The following is a 13279-nucleotide window of genomic DNA, read 5'->3' on the forward strand; positions in this document are numbered from 1 at the left end:
AAATTAGTACAAACAACGAAATGCAATAAAGTATTGAGTATAATATTCTACCACCACGGTAAAGAATAAGAACCTTTCATTAAGAAAATCGTTAAACGGAAGATATCGTAGTAGCAGTATCGCAGAACTAGTAGTAAAACCGTATTTCACCGGTCTGGAACGTAAATCTTCCTATTAAATAGAATCAATACACTGCTTAGCTAATTCGATGAGAATATTGACAATTACGCCGGACAAATCATAATATCAAGATATAATTTTACAATTTTACGTCGTGGTCATAATTTTATAATATAATCGTTCTGTTTACGATTATAAGCATTCAGAATATTTAAGTTGCTGGCCGCTAATAAGCCTTACGCAACCTCTCTCAACATTGTTAAAATTTGAAATTTTTATATCATCATCAAATAGGGTGCAATAATATTTATTAATTTTCACCTACAAGTTTCAAATACTACAAATTCAACTTGTGATACATTTATTTTACAATGTATCGAAAAACTATCTCTAAATTTTGTGAAGTAGACGAGAAATATTGATTGATGTGGCAATTAAACTTTCATACAATAATATACCAATAGGCCTATTCGTAGGAATCTTTTTATATACACGACGATACATTATCCCAGAGAAAAATAAAATCTAACAACAGAAATAAAGTAACCTCATTAATGAAATTAATAAGAGAAAATTAGTTTTTGTATGTATTCTATATCCACAAATGTTTCGTCTGGCTTTAATTAATTTAAAAAAATCATTGCAAACACTTTTCTGAGAATTTTACGACCTTTCTGTTGTTAACGCGATTGATAAACCTAGGTAGTTATGTATTGATAATTTTTCGTTCTAAGTTTTTGCGATATCTTATCTAATGTAACCTAATTTCCCAATTCAATGAGAAGATATGAAATACAGTAAGCGACGAACATTTAAAGTACCCATATGACGTACAACGTATATTTCTACTATCGGATTATACATAGTAAGAACAAAAATCGTTATCGCTACAAAATTGGGTCACTTTGATTGTTATCTGATATGTTTCTATTGTATGATATCTTTATTATTATTGTGATTAGTTTCTTTACTTCAATTGTTTGACGGATTGTATTATTACACCCTGTTAATTTTGTACCCGCAACCGTTTCCTCGTGACCAGGATAATTTGATTGACCGGGAATAAGTTCTTCTCAATAAAGGAAATAAGTCCCTTTTCAAATACTATGCGAATAAAGCACTTACAAATAAAAACGTCTATAATAAGAATATATTTTAAGTTACACGTTGTCCTACTTAAAAGGGTCAGAGAAGATTTATTGAATGTACTGGATCGGAAGGTGGGGTGACACAGAGGGCGCGATATTATGACGCATATAAATCTCTTTAAATACATCATAATTAAAAGCTATTTCTATATTTTGCTTAATGACCATTCCAGTTGTATACTAGCGGTATACAACTGCAATGGTTTACAGACCCACAAAATATGTGTAATGAAAATATTGAATGAGGGATCCCGCGGAGACAATTGTTCAAACTGTAACTTTCTCGTGCATAATGTATTACTGCATGTACTATGATATTTCACAAGTCTATTATTTATTAGGAAAAAACTCCATATTGAGAAATAAATTAACATAACGATAACATTTTATGTCTGAAAATGAATGAATTCTTAGAATTTTACGAGTCTCGGTATTATATACAAAATACAGTATGCATGCGATAATGAGAGCAATGAATGGGAAATAATTGCAATAGAGTAATATTATTTCATGTATAGACTACGGTAGTTCACTTGATGCTACGTTTATTACAAATAAATTCGGCTACACTAGCTACAATTAACGTATTAAATACCTCATTTTTACTTTACAACGCTCTACTTATGAATTTCGAATATTTAAAAAACAACGTAGTTGTTACTACATTTCATCCTCGAACATCGAGATGCAATACTAGATTGCAATTATTTATAGGTCTCTTTAGAATCTGCCCTACATTCGACAAATTAGGCAATTAGGAAATCTTACCAATTCAAGCTAACTACTTAACTACCAGACTCTAAAAGACTATCTAATTATGTTTGTTATCTGCTAATTATTTTTAACTTTTGTTAAGCAACCAATTTAAAACGGGTTGGTTAACTTTAGAGTACACGTTTGGCAAAAATATCCAACCTACTGTAATTGCCAGTACGACGTGTTACGCCTGTTGCTAAAAAACTTCTTCAAATTAACATCATATATATAAACGGGTGAATTCCCCATGAAAATGTGCTTATATGTTAATAATTATATTAACGATATCTTAAAAATACATAAACTTTAGTGCATCAAAATGAATAAAATAATACCAAAACTTTGAAAAGCATATGAAAGAATAGTAACAGTGCACCAAATGATAACGCTGCAATGCGTTGTGAAACAAACCTAGAGCTGCCAGATTTAATCATCTACTTGTGGTAATATGTATAGTGTTCAATATACGGAGTGTAAATATTTATTTATAATTTATCAAAATAAATATATTATGCAATATAATGACGCTACCGCGTGTAAATGTCTGAATACAATATTGGTGTTATACTGGCAACTCTATGGAGCTTAGTAACAAAATAAATATAATTATGTTGAAATAATAGGATGATTTCTGTGTTATGATTATAAGAATAAATGCATATATACAGAGTAACGTACAATCGGTCTAGAGTTGACGTGTGTTCAGCACTCCGGTTAACCATTTCGCCTCCGTTCGGCCTAGAACCAGACACATTATTCCATTTTTATCTAAGTATATAACTTTGAATAGAATTGAGTGTTGTTAAATACACATAATATGTTGAATTATTGTGATTATGGAGTAGTACATAAAATAAATATATTCCATGTTCGTGTTTATAGACAAATATATAAGTCTACTGGTACTCACTTGCGCTTAGCATGCAGCATTTCCATGAGAAGTGTTTGACTGGGCGCTAGGCCTGCACAATGCCGCTGGTACAGATGTTCCTCGCCTCGCGCAGCCAGCGCATGAATTTCCGGCACTACTTGCACAAGTTTGCCGAATTTATCCTGGAAATTACACCCCAAATGTTACAAATAATTTCAATATACTTTACACGGCAAATAATTGACCAACCCCTATAGACATGGCAAAACACAATGTACATATAGCTATTTTATTGCAACTAGACCCAATTAAGCGAGTTGGAAGGTCAAAGTTTTTTTGTTGTATTTATCCTATGATGACATACAACTGTCATCATTTTCTAAAATTGAAAGCAAGGGGTCGATTCACACGTTCATTATATACTGCTCTACATTCCCCCATAAACATCGGCATACTTATCGGTGGAGGTTAGATTTACCCAGTCTAACAATAGATAGACATGAGACATTCGTTGTCAACTTCAAGTTGTGTTTCAATCGGTAAACTGCAACTACGGTCGTTATAAGTGTGACATTTGTTGATCATTATTATAGATTGTCATTACGTCCACTTTTAGACCTACTGTTATGGAATAATGTTTATCCAAAACTACCTGACTTTAGACACATTTTGGATACCTAGAGTATCCAAAATGTGTCTAAAGTCAGGTAGTTTCGGGGATATAACTTTGCCTATTCATACATTTATATTCATATTATGCATTTGTATTAATTTCGAACTTAGTATATCAGACATTGACAGAATGCTAGTTGATTAAATTAACAGAGCTCTATTGACAATAGCTGTATCGACTATTTTGATTAGTACTAGAGAGCATGTTAAAGATACAACTGCCAAAATTTCATATATGAATTATAAAGTGTGATTATAGTTTCTATAAACTGATACTACACTTACCTGTATCGTAGGGTAACAGGTGAGTGTGTAGTCAAGAAGTGCCGCCTGCACCGTCTGATAGCCATCTCTGACGCACTTCACGTTAACGATGCCCCTCACCTCTGAAACCCCAAGAGAATCATCAAAACAAACACAAAGTAGGTTGTCATTTCTGAATCAGTTTGCATATAATTATTATAAAATATTACATCGGAAACAAAAAATGAAAAGCAGTAAATAATATACATGAAAATCATTCGCAACAGAGGCATAAGGACATAATATTTAATAAGTATAAATAAAGATTATCATATCAATACTGACCAGGATTAAGAAGAAGCAAGAATTTAACGCAGATGTAGTCCGGTACGTCAAACTTGAGTTCAGCTAGTTTATGCTGGAGCTCATTGAAATGATCAGCTAAAGTCGGGACGCCAAGGAGGCCGAGACATAGTAAGTCAAACTTCTGTCCGTTGTGTAGTGTTGTTTCATCAGGCAACCCATTGTGCATTCTCTGGTGAAGATGATCTAAAACCAGCATGTCTGACCACGAATATTGCAATAACTTCATTTGGTCATCAACCTGAAACAAAGGACAAACATATTTCTACACGTGCAGTGTATATATAATTCGGTAATTTATAGCAGCGTTTTTGAAAGGAGGGATTATTTTGCCGTCATACAAAACACGAGGCGAGTAATGAAGCAGTTATTGCTATTTGCTCCTTGGTTAAAGTTCGCCATTAGTTGCTTGCTATATTTGTTAACAAATTCACAGGGTAACTGCCTCATTATTCAAGAAACTCGTGTTTATTTCTTGTGTGCTTTATATTTATTTAAATTTTATAACGGCAAAATGTATGGCTCTGATAATAATTGTGTGATAGTAGAGCGTGTGACGTTGACCTAATAAAGAATATTTTAGGTAATTTTGGACTACATGTTAACGTTTGAGAATACACGTACGCTTCTAACCCTATTGCTATCGGACAAGTTTCGACTGACTCGCGGCGTCGTTTCGTGACCTACATTTTATTGAGTTGCATTAGAAAACATGGGGCGGTACGCGAGCGCGTTAAATTTGCCGTTTACGAAATGTTACAACTGAATTTTAGAGCTCCGAGTTATTGCTACACCGCATACTGCTTGCTCAACGCGATGAATCGAGATCGGTCCGATGAAATCAGTACCGAACCATATCTATCAGACCGATCATTCATTTCTAGATTCTCATTTTAGATATTCAACAGAGATTTTGTATGTTCTGTTAATAAGATATTTCGATATTGTTATATACAAATGTAACTCGCTAATACACTATATACAATGAATTTACATTCTTTTGTAGTATTTTATTAGTTGTAGTTCATTATCCGTAATATTATATTTTAATACAAATCTGATTTCCCTCAAAGGAACATCGTTGCTTTTCATTGCTGTAAGTCGTCACGGTCGAGAATATCAATCCTAATAATATCAACGACTGCCCACCAACTCGGTAAAAACGAGAGCAAATATAGTTTTTATTACTAGTGTCATAAAGTAGGGAAAGGAACGTTGAGCAGCGGTGAGATATGTGACCTTTTCAGACGTTTACGACGGATAGCATTCCCTTTGGGCGGCCATCTTGGCTGGAGTTGTCGGTACTAGGTAGCGAGTAAAGTAGGTCAAAGTCGCCTCGAAATGCGGCGTGCCTGAAAACTTGCACAACAGGAAGTTTATAGAATTTATTTGATAGTTGCCGTTATATAACTATGATAACGTTAATAAAATTCTAATGTTATAGTAACTGACAAATTATGAACGAAAAGAGTGACTTCAATATTTCTAATGATCGGCCACAACTTCTGGTATTCATAACATATTGCTCAGTTGCAAGTTGCAAAGTTGTTAAAATGCCAACGTCTCTTAAGCATAATATTACCAAATTTTTGTTGTGTTTTTTTCAGTATATAACCGAAATTAATTAGTTTATATCAGTTAGACCCTACAATGTCCAATTAAAGATGAATATAAGTCTTTCAATGTATGGTCAATCAATGTTTATGCAAGAAGAACATAATTCCCTGACTATTACTATTGTGCCAATTGTATCTTAATTATTGTCCGCATATAAAGACAAAAGAAATCGACAAAACCACAGACACAATGAGACATGCGAGACAAAAATAATTGCCCTCACCATGTGTTCCAACAGAATTGATATTGTCTACACTAAACTACCATCTTTATCGTTTGCAAGATATAGATATATAATCAATGTAATATACATTACGAAATAAAAATTACAGTTGGTAACGTCAACTAATTAAAATAAATAGCGAATGCGACAGTGGTGTAGCTAAAATGAGGGGAAACAAAGTCCAAAGAATACCGGAACAATTGAATTTGTACAAATTAATATAACTACTATGATGATCAACTACCTGAACATTACATATTACAAATTGACAATGTACCTACATTTTACCAAACAATGTACCTATATTATATATATATATATATATACACTAGATATAGATATATTGACGTGACAAAACGACGTCATCAACCGTTCAAGTTCATCATGTCATTGTATGACTAATAGCACGAAATTACGTAATAGAAAGCGAAGAAAGATCGCATAACTCGTTACGTCTCCGTTACCGGCGGTTACGCGCCGAGGTAAAAAGTACTTTCTCGCGGCAACTCGGCCACGGGCACTGTGTCAAGTGCGCCGACGAAAGTGCAGCGTTGCCGTCCCGCACACTAAACCGTTACATCACATCCGTCTGGAGAAAGCGTAGGTCATCAACATCTCAATCAGTCAAGCGTAATCTGTTTTAGTATAATAACAACAGTAATAAATGAATGTAAAATAGATCCTTATACGTAAAAATAACGTGGAACTTCTTGGATATCCTCTTCATGATTTAATAATACTAGAAATGTTTCATAAAAACCCAAATATCTTGTTGTTATCAATGGTCAATATTTCCGGAAAATACGTAGGTATACGACATAGAATCATCTCAACGCTGTCCTAATTCTAAGAATGGGCCGTAACTAAGCTGCGTCATTTCAGTACAAACAAAAATTGCTAGCTGCGGAGCGGAGGCTGTCCGCGAGAAAGAGACGAAGCGTGAGATCAATGTGGCAACGTTGCGCGCCCACGTGACCGGTTGCGGGTCTTGCGTAAATGTACGACGACCACGCTGCGGCGACCGCCGTCAAAGCTGCTCCCGTTCCTAGTAGATTGACTCTTACTGATTGATTGAACTCCCGCTCGACACCTAATTGCCTACTAGACGACATCCATACTCTCATTAATAAAAGACAGGTCATCTATATTTGTTTATTTTAATTAAGCTTTCGAATATATGTAATGTATAAGTAACGTCTCATCGAAAATAAGTTCGTTGTAAATTTTTATTTTAGAATACTATATGTTTCGGAATAACTCTGTAAACCTAGTTTCAATGTCTTAACACCGTCCATTAAACTGCTTACGTAATAGACCAGTCGCGTCCAGTATGTGTGTTCGTGTAAGTTCACACAGAATAGAATAGTGACGAGGAACATCGACATCGCGGCAGCGGCATTCGGCGCGCTTGTCGTGGGAACTTGACCCAGTTGGTGTGCCGCGGCGCGGGCGGTGCGGTGTATCGATTGCGAGCAGTACCGTGTCGCCTGCTGCGTCACACGCGCCCCTACTCACACAACTATATCCTAACTACTGTCTGCACGTACAGAACTATACAAACAATCGCAAAGCCTCATTATTGTCAACCCCAAAGAACAAACATCGCAAAGCAGCGCAATGCGTACATTCGCCAGCAAAGTTGGTGTACACCAGGATAAGGTTTTAGGGATCTGGGATAGGATCTTATACTTATCTGAAAATTCACCTTTAGATACTTAAAGAACACGGTGTTTCTCGCCCAATCCACTTGAGAGAACAAGTTTTGGTCCAGCACTTTACACATTAACTCGAAGAGATCAACCTCGCACTGATTGTAGGTTTGGCTCTGCAAGAGTCCGTACAGTGAATTCTGCCACTCGCGATCATCGATAGTTTGAACAAATTCGCGAATCATAGGTGAGAGTCGGAGGGTTTCAGTGCTGGTGGGCTCTGCTGTGCTGGATGGTGTAGCAGCTGTGGTGGCCGGCGCGTCAAATGCGAAGGCGTCTGGCGATGCTGAATGCGGTGAATGCGCCTCCCATTTATCATGAGCAGGTGGCGGCGGTGGTTGGGGCTGCGGCGGCTGAGCAGCCAGCAGTGCAGGCCCCGGCGACGACTCAGGAGACGATGTTAATGACGACACTTGTGGGATTTGAATCTCTTGTTTCACGGGCACTGCGGCATATGGCGATGTGAATCCGAGCACCAAGCCGCCATCACCAAGCGAACCGCGCAAAGTTTGCACAGCTATCTGTCGCTGTCGCATCATTTGCAGCTTACGAGCTCGATCACGTTTGTACATGGGGCCGAATTTGTTGCGCCCACCTCGCATGCGATCCGCCCTTACAGCTGTAACAAAATAAGTACATTAATCAGTGTATATAAAATGGAAATAAAATAATGTACGGACAGAAGATTTATTTACTCAAACAAAAACAGTTTTGTAAATACAATTTACAATCAATTGAAAGGTCTCTAATATCATATTCGTTTATGAAATAATTAAGCTTGGTTGATTTTAAAAATTAAGATATTTTATTTTAAACAATATGTTTGAAAGCTAAGCAATTATGTGGTAATAGGTTATGGATTGATTACGAATATCTAAGCGATTTTGATCTCGCGATCGAGTTTGTTATTTTGAGTTGTTTTCACGCCAATAGGTAGCTTCGATCGTTCAGCAGAATAGCGTTAAAAGACGTTTAAATATTAGCTTACAGACTAGTAAGGATAAGACGACAAATCTAAGTTGCTATTCAAGCGTCACTATAATAAGTAGGTTAACTGGGTGCTCTTCAATAAATATTTAATAACTTTGGGCATGAAATTTAGGACGGCGCGCCCATAACACACGAACTCCGCTGTTCTTTATGATTCTGGCTCTATTCCAAATACCAGCAAGCACCCGTTCTTCGCCATACCAACAATTTATTCTCATACTTTATGATATTGAACTTAAATATTTGCGAATAACTTATTTGTAATGTTTGTGTTTTTCAAAAAGTCAAATATATTGTGATGATTTATATACTACATACCAGGTCATTGTCTAGCTATATTTAGTTGAATATAATTGAATTCTTATTAACGTTTGGATAGATACAATTGAGAGGTAAGTTTTAATGTCAGTCCCGAAATTTACATTATTACATTTCCCTTTTATATAGAGTATGATTAACCAGTCTCGGAATTTTACTAATGGCTGATATAAAGATAATAAACTGGTATATTGCGTACTTACTTAAAAATACTATCATTTAAATTACTTAGATACTTCGTTTTAACTTTTTGCAGGAATATAAAGTTTATAAAATGTTTTTTTGTTTGATATTTTTTTAAGCAATTTCATTTACAATTATCCTGAGCAAACAGCTTATCTACTGTATGCTACTTTGTTGTGCAATTAATAAATACTATGACTGTCACGTAGTAGAGGAAACGTAGTTGTAGTATAGTATTGAGTAAGTCATTTTCGCTAAAATATACAAGTATTGGCTTGTAAATGTAAAGTCAGTAGTTTAAGTTAATATTCTTCTTCAGTCGTTCACTCTTGGCAGAGTAGTCGTGGCTTTCATGATGGTATATTTTGTGATATGGTATCGTTGTGGTCCTTGGCGAAAGAGCTCCTTACAATTTGCCTCCACCTGGTACGTTACTATGGATTGGTTAAGTTTAGTTAATATGGATTTATATAATAAGGCTGTGTGATTTTGATCATCCGTCATAATTGTGAACGAGCAGAGCGTAGTGGTACTAATATTTCCTTAAATTTTATCTTAAATTAATATTAAATTGATATTATAAATGATTAATTCTAGAGATTGTTGATATTGTTTGTTTCAAGAATGAATTTAATTCCCTAGTAATAACATATATACAACACATTTAAAATACATATATAAGCCCCGAATGGTTAAGTAACATATTGCATTTTATTTTTTCTAAAATATTTTAGCTTCTAATGTTCTTTTATGTTTATATTACTAAAGTTTGGCTGAACAAAAAGGTTTTCCGAGCGTTGTTGCTAGAACAAGCCCACAAGTTAAAAATAACTTTTTATTGTGGCAAGTTCGCCTAGTGCGATAAGGACAGACTTACAGGGCTTCGTAAAAGGCTGCGTTAAAAAGATGGCGAGTGGAACAAATTTATAATTGCTTACACAGAGGTGGGCGAAAGCATTGAAAGTCAGTAGGTATTATAGGTCAATAATAATAATAGTAATCGATTATCTAACAAATTACAACCATTTCATAAAATAAATTATTATCTATTCCCCGTTCTGTATATATAAAAGACGATTGCACAAAAAATATAATAGGTAATTTATACATTTGTTTTATGATTTATTTTTACTGTTTATCTAATGTAAACTAAAAGTGCCTCATATGTTGGCTAAAACATATAATTAAAAACAATAAGCAACATAGATTTTATACTGATACTAATTTCTATAATCACTTGAGCGTAATCACTCTTTCCCTCCAGTATTTTACACTAAATCATTTACTTTTAGAAAATTAATTGGATTTTTTTTCTTGTTATCACAATGTTTGCCCCCGCTCTGATAAATCAGTTTTAGTGTCTGTTATGTATATACATTATTGTATGATATATGCAGATAATATATATAAAAACTGGCGTAAACAGAAGGAAGCCAAGTAAATGCGTTGACAAGACGTCATTACTACTAAAGTAGGTACATACGTCGGTCGTTGGTATTCTTTCAAAGTAACGTTTTCGTTCATTGTCATTTTGACATGACGTACACATAGATACATAAAGATGTTTTGTAATTTCAAATGAATAAATTAAAAAGAAATAAATAAAATAGTTGGGTCATAGAATAATATGCTTAAATCAAAATAGACCTGTAGACACTATTAGGTACAGTATAATAAGCAGTTAAGATCAATGTATAAAATAAGTGTAAAGAAATTATTCTTTGGTACCTACTAATAATACATATTGATTTAGATAAAGTTTTAGTAGTAATACTATACAGAATATATATTAATATAACACCCGTGTCGCTAACTAGCGATGTCGTGTAGCTTTTTAGATTAAAGATAGCTTCTGTTTAATAAAATTCTGAATTAAGAACGTAATTATTGTACATTAAAGTATCACGAACTTTCATGCCCTATTTTATTTTAAGGGTAAAAATTTTACAAACTTGAATGTCATACTTATTTATATTTACTTAACAGCCTAAAATGTGTCAAGCTACATACAAGCTTTAAAATTATGATACTTCCATACAACCATGTGTTGTTTGAACCCCTTACAATCCTTTTTTTGGATTAAAACGTAGCTTGTCTTTTTTCAGGGTCTAGACTTATCAATCTGTGTACAAAATTTTATTTAAATCGGTTCAGTAATTTAGCTTGAAAGAGCGACTGATGGACGTACAGACTTACTGTCGCATTTATGATATTAGTAGGACAACTACGACAGTACGATAAAGTTTGTTATTGCACAAAATTAAGTGCCCGTAGTCATATTCTGGCAAATAGTCAATACTTTGTTTATTCAGTTTAAATAACAGTATTACAATGTTGCTCAAAATTATAGTAATCGTGTAGTGTTGGTAAATTTAGTATGAACAATAACAGGTTGCATCGTGCATTGAAATTAAGTATTTCAATATTTACGCCATGATCCTACAGATAAAAAAAATATACATTGCTTTTTATAATTTTCTATCGTATATTTAAGATAATTATTTATGTTAATAGTGCATTTTAATTTTTTTAAAGCTATCCTATATCGATATAGTCAACCCTGTCTCGTAGCGGCGCGGCGGCGCGGCGGCGCAGCGTAGAACGTCTACGCGTATATATGTAGAATGACCTACACACGTACCATTAAACGATTTTAAACTGATAAGTTGTTTGTTTACGCTTTTACTGAATTTCTCATGAATTTTCGTATAGGTGCCATATAACAGGTAGAGATGGTCATAGATTACTTTTTCAAATATCGCGTTGAGTCCTATGAGGAGGATTAGTATTAATTTTGGCTACGGGACTTTGTGAGAACCGTCCCGGTAGGGATAAGATTATGTCATATTATAAGTAGAGTATAATATTAATAATTTCGACAACTCTAATACAATAGAAAACTAGTCACACTCCTTGTCTTCATCAATATTGGATATAATTGGTAAAAAATATTTTACAAAATATTCTGTTACTACAGGATTGTCATTTCTCTAATTAATTAACCATGACATACTAATCGATAGCATTGATTATATTTGGACAAATGCCTCTGTTTTACCGCATAGGTAAAATAAACACCTGCTTGCCACGCTATTCAGCCATGTTGCTAAGCATCGATAGATTATGTCGATAGGTACATAAATATATTAACTCTATTTCGAACTTGTGCCAATGCTATAAAAAATTGAATTATATATGAATATTTATTATTGTAAAGATGTTTTACAAAAAAAAAACAGTGATTGCACTGAAATATTGTAGCTATACTTTAAAAACGAATCACATCGCATTCTTGCTGCGTCACACAAAACTCTTCCAATTAGATACAGTTCGCGACAGACAAGTTGTACAAAACCACAGACACGGTAGACGATTTTGTAACTTAGTTACCTGTCACGTGGTATTAAAATAATACTTAAAGTAAGTATTATTTGTATTTACCGATATTAAGTAGTAGTAATATTTATTCTTTTGAAAATAAAGAACTACTTTTATATCTATGTACCTAAATTGTCTAGACCCTAACAGTTCTCTCGTGGGAATAGATAACGAGATGACTTCATCCGCACGGGAGCCAATAGGCGTAATCACATTTGGTTTATAGATGCTATATTACATTCACAGAGATTTTAGTGACCACTTCTTACGGTTTACATTCGCTGTATTTTATTTATTTTATAACATTATAGAAAACTTAAAATTAAACCAATACAAAGTTTAAGGCGTGACAATGAAAATCTCTGTAAAACCTTATTCTTCCTAAAATACAAAAATTTCATATGCAGATATTTATCAGATTCCATATTACGTGAAGGTTGTCATCAATAACTAGTTTTTTAACATAATCACAATCGTATAGATTTATCATGAAATCAACAAATCAATGTGATCCTTGACACACTTTAGAACAAGTTCTTTAAATTTGTTTCCACCTTGTAAGTTGTGTAATATTTTGATATGTATCCTATTGTCTACTTTAATTTCTACCTGCACTCGTCTATTCATGCTTGAAGCAATCTAACTTCGTGCGGTGTTAAGTAAATTCATTCCAACAGTAATATCTACA

General features: G+C 34.0%; 1 protein-coding gene across 4 annotated transcripts in view; it reads right to left on the reverse strand.

Moving 5' to 3' along the window:
• The window catches only part of LOC131841708 (nuclear hormone receptor FTZ-F1), a 33754-nt gene that overhangs the window by 4477 nt on the left and 15998 nt on the right, over positions 1-13279 (reverse strand). For 2 of the 4 annotated variants that reach the window (XM_059190035.1, XM_059190027.1), the window contains exons 2-6: positions 7719-8341; positions 4156-4414; positions 3853-3953; positions 2935-3077; positions 2703-2762 (exon numbers count right to left, since the gene is read on the reverse strand). In XM_059190035.1, coding sequence (XP_059046018.1) covers positions 2703-2762; positions 2935-3077; positions 3853-3953; positions 4156-4414; positions 7719-8341 — 1186 coding nt within the window. The remainder of the gene's footprint in view (positions 1-2702; positions 2763-2934; positions 3078-3852; positions 3954-4155; positions 4415-7718; positions 8342-13279) is intronic. The other 2 variants (XM_059190048.1, XM_059190042.1) reach the window with 1 other exon arrangement.

The sequence above is a fragment of the Achroia grisella genome, unplaced genomic scaffold (genome assembly GCF_030625045.1).
Source record: "Achroia grisella isolate CSIRO2021 unplaced genomic scaffold, CSIRO_AGI_Agris_v1 utg1064, whole genome shotgun sequence".
In the NCBI taxonomy this organism is placed as follows: Eukaryota; Metazoa; Arthropoda; class Insecta; order Lepidoptera; family Pyralidae; genus Achroia; species Achroia grisella.